Raw genomic sequence first — 19,362 nt, 5'->3', positions numbered from 1 at the left:
TTCCTTTAGAATCAGCCAGAAAGGTGTGTGTCCTGCTCTAGTGCTACTATTTGGGTTGCTTGAGTCTGTGGAGATGTCTGTTTCCTCTGTTAGTGGAAAATCCACTATATATATTCACTTTAAAAAATACAGAGCATGTTGCTGAGGGGAGGGCGAGGGTGTACACTCATCTATTAGTATATAATACCATCTAATCTGCAGAATGGAATTGTTGTTCGCATTTCTTCCAAACGTCAATCTGAAGGAAATGTTTTATGAAGAAAAATCCCTGTTAAAAGGCCAAATCCCAGTCCCTGTCCATATTACCAAGTATATGGACTGTGCATAAGGGAACTAAGCAGAGGGATGGAATCCTTCTTTCCCAACCAAGGAAAGTGGGGTGCAAGGCATGTGCATACCTTCTACATATAAATTTGGGCTAATAGATTCATGAAGTTCCAGACTACCGGCCATGCCAATGCATCACCACTACTGTAGCGCTGCAATAAAAGGCCAGATTGAAGCTGTGCATGATGGGTGCATAATCCCTTGTTCACTTTCTCTGCACTCTGGCCCTCCCTCTACAGTGGAGTCATCCTAATGTCACTGTGTTGGCCTGCTGCAGTCGTGCATCAGGGAAGACTTGGCACATATGAGGAAGATGAATGAGTGGGGTGGGGGAAGAGGAGGATGATTGATCTCAGAATGACTGAATAGGCAACATATCGTTTTTAAAATATCTGTTTTTGTTGTTATCTTTTGGTTAATATCTTCTAGATAGTTTAAATTGAATTGTCTATCCATTTAATCCACAGAAATGCAATCTTGGTTCTCCTGAGGATTTCCTCTCCAGAGCATTAGACCCTCCACAGCCCCAAGTAATCAGCAATGCAATGAACCTGCTACGGAAAATTGGGGCTTGTGAATTAAGTGAGCCCAAACTGACTCCATTGGGCCAGCACCTTGCAGCATTACCTGTCAACGTAAAAATTGGCAAAATGCTTATATTTGGTGCTATATTTGGTTGCTTAGATCCTGTGGTAAGTTGACAGGTATTGCTGTTTTCATCTAGATGGTTATGATAAAAACAATGCTAAAAACCTTGAGAGTGAATTTTTATGGGTGAATTTCTGTGAAATTTTCTTTCTTACAAAAACTCTTGGAATAAAATATAGGAAATAGGGACACAACACATTGAAAAAAATATATATCACTTAGATGCAATTTTTGGTTAGTGCTCTTGTTTCTATGCTTATTTTTAAGAAAGCTGACTGGTATTTTTATTTATCAATACTCTCCCTCACCTCCTGTCCCCATGCACACAAAAGAAAGTGGCCAGACTCAGTGCTCTAGTCACTCTTCCAATTCTATCTATTAGTGAGCCTATGAAGTGCAGTGTTAACATAAACTATCTTCTTCACGATTTTAAAGGGACAATGACAACTGAAGTTGCATCTGTCTGAAACTTTGACCTACTGTTGTTACAAGCAGTACTTAAGATAGTTATTTTTCAGTTTGTTTTACTTGTGCGTACTCCATTTTCAGTCTCTCCTGTTTGTTTTGTTTCACAGAGCAACAGGGGAGAGAAAATACTTTCAAAATCTTAAACACCTTATGATTTTTGTTGCATTCAGGTGCTAATGTGGGACATGAAACTACTTTTTAATTCATTTTTTTAAATTGACAGACTTCAGATTAGTGTCCTCTTTAAATTATTTAAAAACAAACAGTTCAAGGTAGTGTCAATCTGCAGCACACATTCTTCCCTTCTAAAGCAAACTCATTTCACCCATTTTCACCATATCCAACTAGTGCTGGAAACTGCCCCCGCCCCCCCCAGCAAATATAGCAATAGCTGAAATGCAATTTAGATCCTTTGCACCATATACAACTTAATCTATTCCCCTGTGTAAAACAGAATCCCACTAGTTGCCAAAAAAATAGCAAAAACCAACAAATGGTTGTGTATAGGTTTTGTGTTTAGGGAAACTTTTATATAAATGAAATACTCAGGATGCAACTATTCAATATTTATTTCACTATAAGAGCCTGGAGTTCCCATCAAAGACCTAGGAGTGAATCTAGCTAATTTTGCAATCCATTTATCAAAATGCCTCTCTTCACTACTAAAATAGTACTTCAGTAATTTTCAAGTATCATCATTCTGATATCACTGTACTTGATATAGAAACAGTGTGAGAGGAACATCACTATTACAAAATTCTACTAAATCAAGGAACTACCATGAAGTGCAGATCTGAGACAAAGATTTGCACTTTATTCTACTATTACACCTGATCAGGTCTTGTTACATGACTCAGCTCAGCCTTAAAATTATCATTATACAATAGACTGTCTTTACACTTTTCACATAATCCTAGTTGACTGTACATAGTAAGAGGAAGTGTGATCCCTTGGTTAAAAAAGGGAATTAGGAGTTCAGATTCTATGGTTCTAGTCCCATTTGTACCACTGAGTTGGTTTGATCTGGGGCAGGTCACTTATTTTCTGTGTCCTTCATTTTACCTATCTATGAAAAGGTATAAAAATACTTACCTGCCACACACACAAGTGTTGAGATTTGATAAACTAATGGCAGGAAAGTACTTTTTAAAATATTTCAAGGTGCTATGTAAGTACAATGTCTTCAGTGAATCTGACACTGTAACATACTATATAAAATGCAATCACTCTATCCTTGTGACTTAGTGTGAAGCAAGACAAGGAATATGATAAGTCTTGTTGAAACAGGAAATCTAGATTGATTTTTAGTGTGGTAAAAGCCTGAAGCCTAATAATAATTTAAATTTTATTTATATGATGTTTATACTTTAACTTCTTAATATGTTGCTATTGATTACAGGCAACTTTAGCTGCTGTAATGACAGAAAAATCCCCTTTTACTACACCAATTGGTAGAAAAGATGAAGCAGATCTTGCAAAATCTTCCCTGGCACTGGCAAACTCAGATCATCTGACAATTTACAGTGCATATCTAGGGTAAATAATCTTTTCTAAAATATTAAAACTTAAAGCAAATAGAACCTTTTGATTGACTGTCAGTAATGTTGTATCCTTTAAATATTGCTATTAAATACATGATCCTAAATGGTTTTGTAAATTTCCTTTTATAATAGCAGAAATGTGTGGTAAGTACTATGCTACTTGAGCATTAATAAATGGCCTAGCTGGTTAGTCACTTGGCCTTCTAACACCACTTATGGCAAGCAATGCAGAAGCATACTGCTTGTGGTGTCCTGATGCTTCCGGTATTTCTGTAGCTGTTTTGTAGTGAGCTACACTTTAAAACAAACGCCCAAAAAAACCCCAACAACTACCCATTAAAGTTACATTCTTCATGACTTTCAGCCAGGAACATTGCTATTCTGTCTGCAACTGTCCGAACATACAATCATCTGCCAGTTTATAGAAGAAACACCGTTGTTTATTCATGGGCATGTAATTTTACATGCTGTGAAATGCTTGTCCTCTCCTGATATCTGGTGGACATACATTGTTGATCCGGATGATACCAGTTAGTGTTTTATTATTAAGTCATTGGAGGATCCTTTGTAAGAGCCATTATCACTTATTTTATGTATTTGAATTTGGATTCCTCCTCTCTTTGTGATAGCCATCAGTGTTACTTTTGTAATTGTAGTAAACCAAGATTTTTTGTCTAGGTGGAAAAAGGCTCGTCAAGAAGGAGGGTATCGCACTGAAATGGCTTACTGCAGAAGGAATTTTCTTAACAGAACCTCGCTGTTAACTCTGGAGGTATATCAAGATACAAGCCATGTGATTCTGCCCAGGAAGGATGACTGTTAATTTCCCTCAGAAAATTCAGCATATAACTTTAAAGCAGTGATATACAGTACTCATGTTAGTATACAGACAAGATAACAAATATGGGCAAATAGAATTTTGAGAGTGGGTGGATAGCTTAGATTCTTATTGAGACTGGCTAAATCTGTCCTTTACACTTTTTGAGGTGCAAGCCCCATTGATATATATCTTTTGCATAGAGTTGCTCTGACGAAGTTCATACTACAGCACCTTACACAAAATAAAACTTGTAAGGTAAAATATTACTTAAGAAGGGTAAATAAAATAACACATGGTTAGACTGTATCATTCCTTATATTTACTAAGTACTTGTATTTCACTGTCAAGCTTGGAAGATGATAGGTATTAGAATAGATTACCAAGAGAGGTTGTGGAATCCCTATCATTGGTGGTTTTTAAAAACTGGTTAGACCAACACCTGTCTGGGATAGTCTAGGTATATATGGTCCTGCTTCAGCATGCGGGGCTGGACTAGATGACTTCTCAAGGTCCGTTCCAGCCCTGAATTTCTATGATTCTGTGATGCCAAATCCTGACTTTTCTAAATGCATTTTTGCCTCCAAAATTAAGGCTCCAATAGTCCTTTCCAGGACTGATCCTCAGGAAATAGGAGAAGAGTGCGTAACATAAAGGTGTGCATTTTTTGCTGTCAATTTGTCTTCTAAATAGCTGGGAGAACAGAGACATACTTGCATCACTTTCAGCCCCACGTTCTCAGTGTCTGAATCTTAAAATCCTGATTTTGTTTCGGTTACTCATCCAAGCAGCCAGGATTCCAAGGCCTCGGCAGATATGACTAATTTTTTCTAGATAAGTCTCCGAGTCTCTTCACTGTTAGTTGGGAATATTGGGGAGGAGTCTGAGTGTGCTGGTGGCTTGATAGTGTCCCTTTTTATAATCAGTATTTTACTCTTAAGTTATTAATGTACCTGTTTTGATCAAAACTAATTTCAGGATGTGAAACAAGAACTGATAAAGGTGGTCAGGGCAGCAGGATTTGCAGCACCTGCAACTCATCATAGGTGGGAAGGAAATGGAACCACACAATCCCTTTCTCTTCAGGAAATAGCCCTTCTTAAAGCAGTGCTGACTGCTGGGCTATATGACAACTTGGGGAAGATAATGTATACGAAATCTGTAGATATCACAGAGAAATTGGCATGCATGGTGGAAACTGCTCAAGGTAAAGCACAAGTGCATCCCTCCTCTGTAAACAGAGATTTGCAGACATATGGATGGCTGCTCTACCAAGAGAAGGTAAGGATCTTGTATTTATATCTTATTAATTAGAGGCAATTATGTGACAATCTTGAAAGCAGTTGCACATTGGTGTAAACGCCATTAGACCAGGACTTATCAATTTGCAAACACCTTACATGCCTGTAGTGCTATATAAATGGAACATAATGTGAAATATACTTGGATCTCCAGTTCATCTTAAGAGCCATCAATGCCTTGTCCCTGAAATCCGTGTGCTTTAAAAAAAAGCACCAGGTCCTAAATAAGGCACACACAAATGTGGCTAGAAATGTAGGCCAATAAATCTAATATTGACTAAACTGACAAGCTTACAAATGAAAATACCCTACTCTTTATCAGTCAACTTTTCACAAAGCGTTAATGTATTGTGTATAGTACTGTTTATTTTAAAAAAAAAAAATTGATCACTTTTCTGTTTGGTGACATAGTTAGAAGTGTCAAAAATATGTAGTCAAAGTAACACAGTCGTACTTTGACCTGTACTATGCTATCTATCCCTACTCACCTCTAAGTCCTTAAAACATGCTTCAGCAGGGCCTTTTTAAACCCTTGCATGCCCTCTCTCGGTCCTGAAGAAATACTAACTAACTAGCTTAAGTTTAAACATATTCACAAAAATTGTGAAATCCAAGACATGCTGAACTTCACAACTGAGCTGCATTTTGTCGCTCACCTTTTCCCGCCTACTTCCACACGCTTATCTGTGTGGTGTCTCTTTGGTGAAGATGTATGTTTCATCTCAGTGTAAAAAAATTATACAGCAATTCTTTTCAAGTGTTTGTTGTCGTACCAATGGACATTTTATTGTAAGGCAGTATTAAGCTAACTATTGATATTTAATGCAGTACGTACACACAGCTCTTTCCAAATAGAGCAGACAACATTCCCTGCCCCAGGAGCTTGCAGTATAAAGCAAGATGTAGGACAACAGCTAAAATTAGAAAGGGAATTGACAGACTGCTGAGAACAAGTTAGGAATAGTTACTGAAAGTAATAGATTTCAAGAAAAGGGGGAAAAATACTTTAAGAAATGTAAGATTTGCCAAGCCTAAAAGCACAGGTGAAGAGAAGAGACAAAAGGAGCAAATCTCAGGGAGGGGGGTTGGCCCAGGCATGTCAGTGGGAATGGGATTATCAAGGAAAGAAACCTTGTTCAGTACATGTTGTTTGATAAATTTTATACAAACAAAATACTGTTGATCAGTGTTAATACATTTCAGACCTATTAATGTATGTATAGTCCCCTCAGTTGCTCAGAGAGTAAAACCATCTATATTATGACTGCTTTTATAAAAACATTCTAAAAGAAACTTTATTTTTGATGTGTATATTTTGAGACTTTCGGTATAAAACCCCTTGTTGCATTAAATCTAATAGGGGTTTTTTGCATTGAAAACGTTCACTGGATCAGGAAACAATTTCTGGCAAGCAATATTGATCCTGGCTTGCCTGAAAAAAACAGTAGTGCCGTGCATATAGACTGCATGCATCTCTAAGTATATGTGGATTAAACTAATTTTCTGACTGTACCCGCTTAAATTTTCAAATTCCAATAAATGTTATTTCCCTTTCAACACTGCACATTCAGCTGTATATTCATAGCCTTTGTACAGTCTGCTGTAGGCTACCATTATCTTTTTGTTTATAATCTTAACTACATAATTGTAGTCTTCCTATTCGTCCAGTGCTCTTTAAATTTCACCTCTGAAGGATCACGAAAGGAAAATTTCTCCCAGTGGCATAAGCCTTTTTCCCTTCCTTAAAGACTAACAGATATCACACAAAGTATAGGGCAAATAATTGGGCATAGCCTACATTCTTTCACTGTTTACTAACATAAGTAGCATATGTAATGATGTCTCAGAGGGGAAAAAATTGACAACTTGCTTCATGAAAGTAGCATTCCAGTTTGATGTTGTAGTTTTTAAATGCTTTTGTTCGTTTGTGTTTATATGCAGATAAGATATGCCAAGGTGTACTTGAGAGAGACTACTTTAATTTCCCCCTTTCCAGTTTTACTTTTTGGTGGAGACATAGAAGTTCAGCACCGTGAACGCCTCCTGTCTGTTGATGGCTGGATCCATTTTCAGGTACATGTATGTTCTGGTTATTTCTTGTGCCTTTAAATGGCTGTGCATTTTGTACCTGAAACATATTGTTGAAGTGTGAGTTTAAGATAGTTAAGCGAAATAATGGGAATTTTGTTACATATGTAATAAGGTCATTTGCTTCCAAGAAATAGCAAAAGTAATTTTAATAGTAATTGCATGCTATTTTTAAAAAAGAATGTTTGCCTTTGTTCATGAAGAAAGATTGAGGTATTATGAGAATAGATACTATTGGAAACACGCACATTTACCTGATTTGGGGGAAGAGGAAATACTTGCTTTCAGTAAGTGTCATAACTGAAAATGTATTAAATTGGAACATTTTGAAGCCATAGGTCCCAGTCCTGTAAATGTGTAGGCACCTGCTTAACTTTAAACCCTTGAGTAATCTCATTGATCTACATCTCAGATGAGATTAGTCTTGCAAGTGAAAGCTGTGAGAAACATCTAAGATTTAAAATAAACACTCTTGTGCTCTCTTTCGAAACAGAAGACATTCTACACACATTTTCTGAATGCATTTAATCTGAGGCTGAAAGTGAAAACTGGCCACCTGAAGAAATACGAGAGTTGCGCACCTGCTGTCAAGCTGGTTACATTTTTTTCTTCTAGCTCTGTTCATTTGCACCTCATGCTACACCCTAGGAAGAGTGCATGTTGCTAATTTTATGTAAGCATTCCCTGAAACTCAGAATGAGATACAAATGTTGTGACAAGGAAACACCAGTTAATGACTGCATGCACTTGTTATTCAACACACACTCAATTTTTAAGATCGGCCTTTCTTTGAGGGAAGGACAGGTAACACAGCCAGAAAGCTGTGTGACTGAAATGAGAGAGAATCATATGTTCTTATTAACCAATTCAATTTGAGATCCACATTTTTCCTGGGCAATTCTACATAAGTTTTTTTTAAAGCCTGCAGGCAGGTGATAGTTTGAGTACAGGGGGTATCAGATATCTACCATGTCTGTTATGTCTATAATTTTTTTTCCTCACTCCCCCTGCCCACTCTGTATATTTATAAGGTTGGTCTGTAATGTACAGGCAGTGATATTAAATCCCTGGTCAGCACTTTGAGTTACTTTAGGCCTTGCTCCTAATGAAGTGAGTGGGACTGCTCATGTGCTTAACTTAAATACATGCTTAGTCCCACTGACCTCATTAGGAATACACAAAAATTAAGCACATGCATAATTGTTTGCAGGATTGGGTCCTTAGCCTCTTGTGTGATGGCTAAGCTTTAATCTTGGGTTTCCTCAATAAGAAACTGCTTTGAGAAAAATGCAAATATATTAATCTTCTCTTATCTTCTTTTTACAGGCCCCTGTGAAGATTGCAGTAATTTTCAAACAACTGAGGGTTCTCATTGAGTCTGTTTTAAAGAAAAAACTTGAAAATCCTAAAATGTCACTTGAAGGTAATTGTATTGCTATACTATCAACATAAAAAAGTGAGATAAATATACATTGTGTATGTACAACATGTGTATAGTTCTTTAAACAAATATACTAATACACTTCATCCTTGCTCAAGAGACCACATTGTAGCCATGGTGTGCCTAATTCAACTCTCATAAGAAATAGAAACCCAAAAGGTCATTACTGAACCTAGGTCTCCTTCACGGCATCACCCCAAAAATATGGGGCTATATGTAATTGTCTCTTTAAAGATGTATCTGACATAGACTGACTCTCTACAATGATAATGTTAATGGTAGCAGTAATAGAGGTTAGTTTCCATTTGTCAGGGTGTTCTCATGGGCATGGATGAATTCTAACATACAGCTGTGGCCCAGCTATGGGGGTAGAGAGTAAGACAATGTGCAATGGACTGATAAACTTATAGGTAAATAGTGTGGGAGGGACTACATGACAACCCCAGAATAATAAGGGATAAGTGGGCATAATCCATGCGTCTAAAGCTTCAGAGAAATGTCAAGAAATTTAAAATCCCAACTGGAGTGAAATGTATCTGTGAAAGTCTTGGTCTCTTCTCTTTCTCCAGCTCTCTCAGGGAATGCACTGTTGCCTCACTATTGAGTCTGACACAGCCTAGCTAATTAAAGCTTTCCGTGTTAAATTGCTGAGCGTTACATACCCATCTCTCTCCTTTTGTTAAATTTAGGGTTTTTCCCACTAACTTCTGTTTTTTTCTCCCTAGATGACAAGATTTTACACATCATCAAAGAACTGATAAAAACAGAGAATGCCAGCTGAAACTGGAGCTCAGTAACAAGCTATTAAAGCTTCAATAGTGGCAGGAAAACAATTATGCTTAAAAAAGACTTCAGCTAAAGTATTTCAATGTTTAAAATGTGGTTGATACCAGCCATAACTTGGGAATGCTGCATGAACTTGACATAGAAGTAATTTTGTAGGTCATTTTTAATTATGATCATAAATGTATTATGTTTACAATAAATTTTGGTGCCATTTGTTTGAATGTATAAACGATGGTAGTAATTCAGACCTTTTCAACATAAAAGTGAACATGACTAAATCAAATTTGCTTTGTTTCAGTTTAAGGTATTTATTAGTAATGTACGAGAAATTCATGATCAGGTTCTGAATCTGTATGGAATAGCTTTCAACTGCTATACAAAATAGCTTGTCCTGTTTAGATATGTAAAAACTGAAAACAAAACAGATTTTTGTGCATTTGCCAAAACATTACTTCACTGCTTTGTACCTTAAGCTGTAGACTTTATTCCATAGCAGATTTAAGCATTACATTTTAAGAACATTGTCATTTTTCTATATGATTCACTCTGATGAGATGAAAACCTGGGAACACAAACTGCAGATCAGCAGTCTTCAGCTTGGGAATTTCATTGGGATTTCAAAATCCTTTCTCCTATTAACCTAACTAACACTGTTGGGCCTGAATACAGTATTTACAGACTGAAGACTAATGCTGAAGTTTTCTTCATTTAATAAATAATTATTCCTATTTCCAGGGGGGTTAATAGTATTTTTTTCCACCTGAGAAAGACAGGGCAAGGAGGAAAACCCAACGTGCTCTTGAACGATCACACTATACAAAATAGACCAGAATATGTTGAACCATCTAACAGACATTCATTGGCAGTAACAGTACAAATTTGCAAAGCTATGCTATAAGAAAAAAATGCAGCAGTTAAAGACCACTAAAAGAGGCAAGATGATCAGCCAAGTGTGACTTAGTAAGAATTCTATAAAAGTAGCCAAATTCTCCACCCAGCTACACTTCCCTAGGTTGTGAAAAGGTTACTGGTGTTCTGAGCTTCCAGGGAAGTTGGCCAGTGCTTTTTTTTTTTCTTTCACCACTATAAAGTGTACTGAGTTGCCTTTTATAAAAAGCAATGGCTTATTCAATGTCCTACAATGAAAATATCACTTCTAACCCTTTAATTTGGAGCCAGAATCATTTTTTTGTTTTCTAGGTGTATTCATGCTTTTATCGTCAGAGGGGTTTTTCAAACCTATATGCAGATCACTTTTTGTGCATGACACCACCTTTAAATAAAAATATTAAATGTGCAATCCTACTGATCAAAGTTCAAGATGATAAACCATTCAGCTTAATAGTTCCTATTGATTGCTTTGGTAGGTCTTACCTTTTACATCTTTTTCCTGTTGACATGCAAATAAGAAATTTATTTCAGTAGTCTGATTACAGAAAAGATGTCTTTTCTCTCACCTGTATATAATGTGGCATGTTAAATGTAAATCAGTCTTATTTCTGAAGAATAAAAGTTTGCCATTTATATCTGCAAATGTTGGTGGGATTAAAAATTCCACAGCAGTGAGTGGACAAAGTCCTCATCCATTGGTATGTTTGAGAGACAAGGGGGGTGAGGTAATATCTTTCATTGGACCAACTTATGTTGGTGATTGACCAGCTTTAGAGCTTACATAGAGCTTTTCTCCACCTGTATAAGCTCTAAAGTTTGTGTGTGGCAACAGACTTTGATAAAATACATTACCTCATCCATTTTGTTTCTCTGACATCCTGGGAGGAACACTGCACCAACAATACTATATATAAAACGTGTTGTCCTATTTAACCAAAGGTGCCATCTTTGTATTTTTTTTTTCCAATGGGGGCTACTGAAATTCCTAATAAGAAATCTTACCCATGAAAGCTATTGGAAAATATCTACTAAAGAAGAGGTCAACCGGCTACATGGAAGAGCATAGGTACAGAAACTACAAATGATTATAGCCGCCTTCAGCTTCTATAATGCACTTTTCAGAGTAACAGCCCTGTTAGTCTGTATTCACAAAAAGAAAAGGAATACTTGTGGCACCTTAGAGACAAACCAGTTTATTTGAACATAAGCTTTCACAAGCTACAGCTCATTTCACTCCATTCTGATCCTTGCTCCTTGTGTAAAGAAACAGCCTTTGTGTGATCTTTTGATAAACGTTCTAGTTCAGCCCTTCGGCAGCAACTTTGATCTAGGTAAAGCATTTAGCAGACATAAACTAGGTATAACAGATTGTGATCTCAAAGAGAAGTCTCTGTGCAGCTCTTTGGAGAATGTATTTTATTGTAAAGGTAGTGCTCTGCTTTGTTCTCCAGGAGAATCGCCTGGCCTCATGGCTCAACGTGGAGGGCCGGCCTACCTCCTCCTGCTCCTCTCCTCCCTGCTTCTGCGCTCATTCGTTGGAGTTATTCATTCACTCCCTGGGGAGCCCTCCTTATGCGCCTTTCCAGGCCCACAGCAGGCGTGCTCAAATCCCATCATCCGGGTACCATTGATAGAGCAGCTGCTTGGCACACAAGCCTTAGGCGTGGCTCTCGTTTCAATTGGTCCCTAAAGAAAGACGCTGCCGTTTCCCTGCTCTGCCCATGACTCTAATTTGGGAATAACGCGATCCAGCCCCTGTCAGTAAAAAGTAACACCGGTGATATGGAAGATTTTTTTCAGAGATTCGTGTGTCCTGGATAGTGCTTCTGTATGGTCTGCAATACGAAGTAACTGAAATATATGAGATCCCCTCGTGCAAATTGGCAACAGGCGAACCTGAAAAACTGCCGGACAGAAAGGTGGAAGGCAGAAGACATTTGCCTTAAATCTCTATATAAAGTAACGCCCTCACATAATTCCACCACTTCCATTCCCCAGTGTTACAGCATTTAAATGGTTCTCTGGCCAATAAAATGTTGAATGAAGTAGCCAGTGGGTTTTAATCAAAAATGCAGAAAATATGAAGAAATGTTATTTCTGATTATTCAAATTATTATAAGTGTAACGAATAATTGATCGCTTTTATATGTATACAAATAGGATCACCTGGAAATCTGGAATAAAGACGCTAATTCAGACAGAGCAAGACTGGTTGGATTCCCAGGTGTTAAATTCCCAGGAGTTTTTGTTTGTTTGTTAAAAGAAAAGGAGGACTTGTGGCACCTTAGGGACTAACCAATTTATTTGAGCATGAGCTTTCCTGAGCTACAGCTCACTGCATCAGTCATTCCCTTCCGAAAGAACCCAGCTGGAAAAGTCCAACAACTTCAGCCGCTGGGGTTCAGCATCCGCCGTGTCTCTTTCCCTGCCCCTCACGCCTGTTTCAGTCACTGCAAGGCGCTGAGGTTTTGCGGATAGTTCCCGATGATGCTTTCGATTCCTAAAGCGAAACAAATCCCGGGTCTCGTAACAAATCCATCCCTTCCGTGGCTGCCTGCACGCGCCGTACTGCTGGGGCAGGGGGTTAATGACTAGGCTGAACGGGCGTTACTTCAGCCCTGGGCAGGAAAAAGCTCCTCACTCTCATCGAACTCATTCGGAATTTAGCGCCGACCTTGACGACTCTTTGTCCAGGCTTGGCTGGAGAGGCCCGATCCTACCATGCCCACGGAAGTCACGGGCAATACTCACTGGCTTCAATGGGCGCAGGCCCCCTGTGGTAAAACCAGCCCCAGCAGCTGTAGCCCTGTGTCCAGCCGGCTGTACAGCGTTTATTACCCAGAAGGGTCACTCCCGTCCTGGCCCCGTCGTCAGTGCCACGGCGTGGCCAACTCACTGCCCAGGGGGTTTAGGCGCTTCAATACCGGAGGGGTGAGACGTGTCCTCGCAAGGCTCCCCCCCCCCCGCATAGGCTGCACGCTAACCGCGGCGGGCTCATTCCCAGCACCCAGAGGCGCTGCCGGCGATGCTTGGGGCTCGGCGCCGATGCTGCTCCGCCTGGTGCCGGCTACACTCGCGCTGCTGGCGGGGTGGCAGCGCTGCCCCGTTGCCCCAGCGCCTGGCCCCGCCTCGGCTTGCGGGGCGATGGGCCGGAGCGGCGCTGGCGGCCGAGCCCGCCGAGCGGGTCTTTAGCCGGGAAAGCTCCGCGGGTGATGTCAGCAGCAGGGGCTGGGCGGCTGCTAAATAGGCGGGCGCGGCGGCAGCCGCCTCACACGGGCCGGGCAGCGCCATGGTCACGCGCCCGCTGAGCCACGAGCGCCCGGGCCGGCCGCGCAGCCCCCCCAGCAAACGGCGGCGGGCGGCGGGCGCGACCCCCGAGGAGCGGGCTCAGCCCCTCTGCCGCGACCTCGGCCTCCGGGCGCCCGTGAAGAAGAGCAAGTGCCCGAGCTGCCCGCGGGAGCTGCCGCTGCAGGGCGACGCCTCGGGGCTCAGCCCCCCCGGCAGCCCCGAGCCCGCCGCCCGGCTAGAGCTGCAGGCCTTCCGCGACTACGGGGCCAGCTGGTACCGCTTCCGAAAGGGGCTGGAGGGCAAGTTCCACCCGCGCGAGCCCCTGGCCCAGCAGCCGCAGGTAGGACACCGCAGCCCGGGGCTCCCCACGGGCCCCCGCGCGGCCCGGCCCGGACACCCCACGGGCCCCCGCGCAGCCCCCTGGGACACCCCACGGGGCCCCGCGCAGCCCGGCCACCCCACGGGCCCCCGCGCAGCCCGGCCCGGCCACCCCACGGGCCCCCGCGCAGCCCGGCCCGGACACCCAACGGGCCCCCGCGCAGCCCGGCCCGGACACCCAACGGGCCCCCGCGCAGCCCGGCCCGGACACCCAACGGGCTGTGCTCTCGGCGCTCCACAGAGCCCGGTCTGAAGCAGGCCGATCCTGGGCATTCATGCTGTGTGCTGTTCGCAACACAGGACTCTCCATAGACACGTCCAGGCCATATCACCGCACACACAAGCCCCTCGCCGTCGCTCTCTCTGCACACGCGGAAACGCTCATCGACACCCAGCCGCCGCCTCTCTCTCCGGGCGCTGTCCTCCGCCGCGTGCTGTATATCGCCTGCCCCGGGCTCCCTTGCTGTGCCATGTGCGTGTCCCTCTGGCTCTGTGCGCAGCATCGACTCCTGCTGCCCCCTGGGCACGCTCATCTGGCGCTGCACCGCCCCGTGCGCCCTGCCCTCCTCTCTTTCCAGTCTCCCGCACCTTCATCTCACTACCCTGCGTGCGCACGCCTGTCACTGTCCATTCCTCGCACACGCAGCCTTGTTTAGCCTGTACAGTACATACACGTCCAGGCCGCGCTGGGTTTTGCATAGGCCCCTCTCCCCGGCTCGCTTCAGTGCACATTGTATGCTGCCTCCTGATCTATTGCAGGTGCCCAGATCCTTATCCTGACTAAACAGGCTATCGCAGTACAAGGAAGTGCCCTGCTGGTGGCCATGGGGAGGCAGAGTGAGTAATAACGCCTCCCAGCACTGTCTGGCCACTTGAAATCGTTCAGCCTTATGGCTTAGCTGTCCGGACAGTATCCAGGACCATTGTAGCCTAGTCTGTGGCAATTCCCACCTTGCAGAGGTGTCATGTGGCTTACTGAGCTCTTCTCTTTCCTGCAGGTGACGGCGGAGGCCCGGTGTAAGTTGATCAGCTGGCTGATCCCGGTGCACCGGCACTTCGGCTTCTCCTTCGAGTCCCTGTGCCTGGCAGTGAATACCCTGGACCGATTCCTCACCACCACCCCAGTGGCTGCCGACTGCTTCCAGCTGCTGGGAGTCACTTCCCTCTTCATCGCGTGCAAACAGGTACTAGGCATGAGTCGCGGGCGGCGGGGGCCCCTTTCTCTTGGGTGCACATGACGGGCACGTCAGGCACCGTCGGGGAAGAGAGAAGGAGCGCAGGACAAACGCTTCCCTCCTCCTAACTCGAGAGGTGAACTGAGCTCTGGGAACAAGGCTGATGCCACAAGAGATCTCTGGGGAAACCGCTCAGGCGCGTAACCCTGCTGGCGTCGCGCAAGTTCCTCTGCTTTTGAAGAAGGCTTCAGGCCCACAGCGCTGGGTTTGTGTCATTTCACTGCGCGGGGAAGGGCGGCGCTTGGGCAGTGATAGTTTAGCTCTCCGATGCTGTGGCCTGCCTGCAGTTGATGCACTGCAGGGCCGGCCTCTTGCTCAGAGCCGCCTTCTGCCTGTTTGGAGCGGGTTGCTCCCTGCCTGTGTAGCAATGCTGTATTTGTTTCCCGGGCTCTGCTTGCACTGCAGGGATGTTTCTGCTGGCGTGTCTTGCAGGTGGAAGTGCATCCGCCCAGAGTGAAGCAGCTCCTAGCTCTTTGCTGCGACGTCTTCTCCCGTCAGCAGCTCTGCAACCTGGAATGCATCATCCTAAGCAAACTACACTTCAACCTGGGGGCACCGACCATCAACTTCTTCTTGGAGCACTTCACCCACATGCGTATGGAGTCCTGCCAGGCAGATGCCAGGGAGGCAAACAATGCCAAAGCTCTGGCCAAAGGGATGGCCGAACTTAGCATGGCCGACTATGCTTTTAACAAATATGCCCCCTCCCTTCTGGCCATTTGCTCCCTGGGAGTGGCAGACCAGATGTTGCACCACCAAAACCCACTGGACTTGCGTATAAGTGGCTACCCGGAGCGGGTTTTACAGGACTGCACGGACAAACTGCATTTACTGGTGTCTTTAAACGGAGATTCTTTACCACATGTACTACCCCTGGAGATGTCTGAAAAGTGCCTGCAGCTGGGAAGTTAAGCTAACTGAACCAACACACTTGAAATCCTCTTATGGTATCCGAAGCAGCTGTGAGCAATTTGGTTCCTTTTCAGAGCAATTTGGTTCCCTTTCATCAGTGCATTGTATTTTTATAAACTATGAATTGCTATACCTCTAAAGATGACAGTATTGGCCTCATTCTCTTGCTTAGTTGACTAAATCAATGTATTATATTTGTATTTATTTGAACTCTACAGTGTTGGTTTTGATATATGACAAAAATTAAATCACATTTTGCACATTTCGTTACTGTATATTAATTGCACTGACATATATCTACATTCATTGTATAAATAGTGTATATAATCCAAGTACTGTAAAGTTTAATTATTTAGAAAATGGTTCACTAAGCACACCTTAACAGCAGCCAGGGGAAGAATAAAAGTACTGTATAGGCATTTCTTAATAAACTTTTTGTCACTGTTCAATGATGGTCTGTTTCCTTCCGATTTTGTACATATTCCACAGAGGAAATTAATTGCTAAAGAATTAACAACTATGACAGGTCTTAAAAAATACCAACCGGTAGAAAATAATGATGTATGATTGTATTATTTTTCCATTAAAAATTCATTTGCATCATCTTGCTTATATTTCACATCTGAAAAATTAGATGATGTAGCACAATGAATGAGCCCCATCCTAACCCCCCACAAGTACGTTCATAGGGGTACTATTGCCCCTTTTTCCCTGGGCGGTGCAAGTCCATAATATGGGAGCACAAAGTACCTCTGACTCTTATTGCCTGGGTGCGTCCAGCTCCAGGTATGCTAGGGGCACCTTCTGGCTGGGGGTACCAATTCAGCAGCCTCTCGCTGCCATCGGTCCATTGGGGGAAATGGTTCACTTCTGGCTCCACAAAGATTGTGAAAAGAACAGCAGGACACAGTGATGTGGACCGTATTAATGACACTGCCATCTAAATGGGTTTGTAGACATCTCCAATGGGCTTTCAATCTGCCAAAGCACATTCAACAACCATTCTACACTGCCTGGGAGTGTAATTAAACAGTCTTTTGTCAGGGCCTCTGAAATCAAGGTACTGTTTGATAATCCAAGGCAAAAGGGGAAATGCAGGGTTCCCAAGAATAATGGTGGGGATAGTAACTCAATTTATGACAATGTCATTTGGTGGGACTAGTGTCCAAGCCTGTCCATGGATGTAGATGCCCGATCAGCAAAAAATAATTGCATTGTGAACTTTTCCAGTGCATCTCACACCGACACTCATAAACTGACCTCTGTGGTCCACAAGGGCTTGTATAACAATGGAGTATTACCCTTTGCAGGTACTCATGAGCTCGTCGAGGAGGGCAAACTATGGGCACCCGAGTCCCATCAAGGGCCCTGGTGCAGTTTGGAAACCCCATTCTCTGACAGTCAGCAATTACTTTAGGAATATCTTTTATGCCTGCCACCTTGGGGTAAATCACAGGTCCGATTGCCTCAGAATCATCTGGCACCATTTTACCCGCGGTTGACTTCCCCACACCAAACTGGTTTGCAGTGGACCTGTTGCAGTCTGGGGTAGCCAGCTTTCAGACAGCAACAACAACCGGCTTCAGGACAGGTAAGGCACATGTATCTTTACACTGTAGGGTTGGAGCAGCATGCTGATCACAAAGCTCCAGAAATGTAGCTTTCTTCTTGCAAAAATTCTGTTGATCTTCCCAGGTCTGCATGACTATGTGATCCCACCAATCTGTGTTTGTGGCCTTGCATCAGAAGCTCCAGTCTATGGGGATGGGAGAGGGGCATCAGCAGCTATACGGCGTGTCATAAGCAGCATCAGCCAGTTCAAGTCTGCCATGCCTGTGTTCTCCTCCTCCTGCTCCATTATAAGCTCTGGTTTCAGAGTGACAGCCGTGTTAGTCTGTATTCGCAAAAAGAAAAGGAGGACTTGGGGCACCTTAGAGACTAAATTGGTTAGTCTCTAAGGTGCCCCAAGTCCTCCTTTTCTTATTATAAGCTCTGTCAGGTGCCTTAGGTGGGTCAGAAAACGCCCTCAAAATGTCCACCAGCGCTCATGGAAGCTCTGCCCATTTCCTGACACAGGAGGGAAAGCGCTGAGCAAGCAAAAGATGTTCTTGAAAAGGTGCCTCCCTCTGTGTCACTGCCTCTGGTAGCTGGGAGTACGCAGACCAAAATGACTCCTTGGCAGGCTGTGTTGGTGGGCTGTTCAAACTTCCCGAAACCCGCACCCTGGACAGACAAGTTTTCCCACAGTGCACCACAGTCAAAGGCTGAGAGTGGCCACATTGTGCAAAGGAGCCTGTGCTACAGCTGGTTTGACTCAGGTCTGTGTGCTGCAATGTACATAGCAGAGCCCCAGGTTCAAACCCTGGGGTTAGAAAAATCTTAATTTAGGGTTAATCAGTGTGGATGCTCAAGCTCTGGGTTCTCTAACCCAGGGTCAGCTGACTCATGTCCCACTAACCCTGGGTTTACGTTGCAGTGTAGACATTACCCTCAGACATCGTTGTTTCACCTTCTTGATTCTGCTGTCACCCTAGTTTTTGATTGGTCCCGACCCTAAAATGTCATGAATGTACTGAGGCATAAATGGACAAAAAAAGGGCCCAGCAAAGACAAACCTATAGCTTGATTTTGGAAATGCAGTCCTGCAGATACAGTTTTAGATAGGGACCTAAAATGCTACTAGGAGGGATCCAAATGTTTCAGTCTCTTAAGGCACCCTTACCTGATGCACTTGTAATGTTAGGAGACTAGAAAGACCACCTGTGTAGAGAGTGCAAGGCATTTAAATGTGTCAGGGTCATTTTAAAACATATATTAACACACCCAAACAGACTTGTTTGCATTTATTTCTCACTGTAATGTACAGTGTTCTCAAGTAACAGGTGGTTTGAAAAACCTCACCGCCTGCTTTTTTCTAGGGTCCTCTCCTATTCTGTAGGTCATTGTGGGGGGGCACTAGTTATTCATTATTAATTATTATAATATGGTCTAGGAATCTCTGTCATGGACCAGGACCCCATTGTGCTAGGCCCTGTACAAACACAGTTGCTACCTGTCTTCTCTTTAAACTGTGAGCCACCTGCTAGCGGGTCTGGGTTGTGCGTTTCGCAAGACATCGTATGCCTAGCCATCATTACAGCTAGTTGTGCTGATCTCTTTGCGCACAGGGCTGTGTCCCGCTCAGGGGTATTGCTGAAGTTTGCGCTACAGCTTTCGGAAGACACCGTCTTTTACAGATACT

The 19,362-nt window shown here is 43.3% G+C and overlaps 2 protein-coding genes across 3 annotated transcripts in view; both read left to right on the top strand.

Moving 5' to 3' along the window:
• The window catches only part of DHX29 (DExH-box helicase 29), a 35,059-nt gene extending 25,428 nt beyond the window's left edge, over positions 1 to 9,631 (top strand). The window contains exons 21-27 of the mRNA XM_084629346.1: positions 795 to 1,019; positions 2,843 to 2,979; positions 3,663 to 3,756; positions 4,780 to 5,082; positions 7,044 to 7,175; positions 8,517 to 8,613; positions 9,357 to 9,631. Coding sequence (XP_084485472.1) covers positions 795 to 1,019; positions 2,843 to 2,979; positions 3,663 to 3,756; positions 4,780 to 5,082; positions 7,044 to 7,175; positions 8,517 to 8,613; positions 9,357 to 9,412 — 1,044 coding nt within the window. The 3' untranslated portion in view covers positions 9,413 to 9,631. The remainder of the gene's footprint in view (positions 1 to 794; positions 1,020 to 2,842; positions 2,980 to 3,662; positions 3,757 to 4,779; positions 5,083 to 7,043; positions 7,176 to 8,516; positions 8,614 to 9,356) is intronic.
• Positions 9,632 to 13,496: 3,865 nt separating this feature from the next.
• Positions 13,497 to 16,292, top strand: CCNO (cyclin O). 2 transcript variants are annotated; one of them, XM_084628118.1, is made up of 3 exons: positions 13,497 to 13,936; positions 14,973 to 15,158; positions 15,642 to 16,292. In XM_084628118.1, the coding sequence occupies exons 1-3, from the start codon at positions 13,598 to 13,600 to the stop codon at positions 16,119 to 16,121; spliced, it is 1,005 nt and encodes a 334-aa protein (XP_084484244.1). In that variant the 5' UTR covers positions 13,497 to 13,597; the 3' UTR covers positions 16,122 to 16,292. The 2 variants fall into 2 exon arrangements, with proteins under 2 accessions (XP_084484244.1, XP_084484243.1); XM_084628117.1 differs by having other exon boundaries at positions 15,615 to 16,292.
• The last annotated feature ends 3,070 nt before the right edge of the window (positions 16,293 to 19,362 follow it).

This window comes from Lepidochelys olivacea (assembly GCF_965140295.1).
Source record: "Lepidochelys olivacea isolate rLepOli2 genome assembly, chromosome: 5".
Classification (NCBI taxonomy): Eukaryota; Metazoa; Chordata; order Testudines; family Cheloniidae; genus Lepidochelys; species Lepidochelys olivacea.
This window is presented reverse-complemented; position numbering and strand designations above follow the sequence as displayed.

What these genes read in the sequence shown, in the direction of transcription:
- CCNO (XM_084628117.1), top strand. Translation starts at nt 13,598, where the DNA reads ATGGTCACGCGCCCGCTGAGCCACGAGCGCCCGGGCCGGCCGCGCAGC. An exon ending in CCCTGGCCCAGCAGCCGCAG is followed by an intron (nt 13,937 to 14,972) that starts GTAGGACACCGC and finishes TCTTTCCTGCAG; the next exon opens with GTGACGGCGGAGGCCCGGTG. An exon ending in TCTTCATCGCGTGCAAACAG is followed by an intron (nt 15,159 to 15,614) that starts GTACTAGGCATG and finishes CTTGCACTGCAG; the next exon opens with GGATGTTTCTGCTGGCGTGT.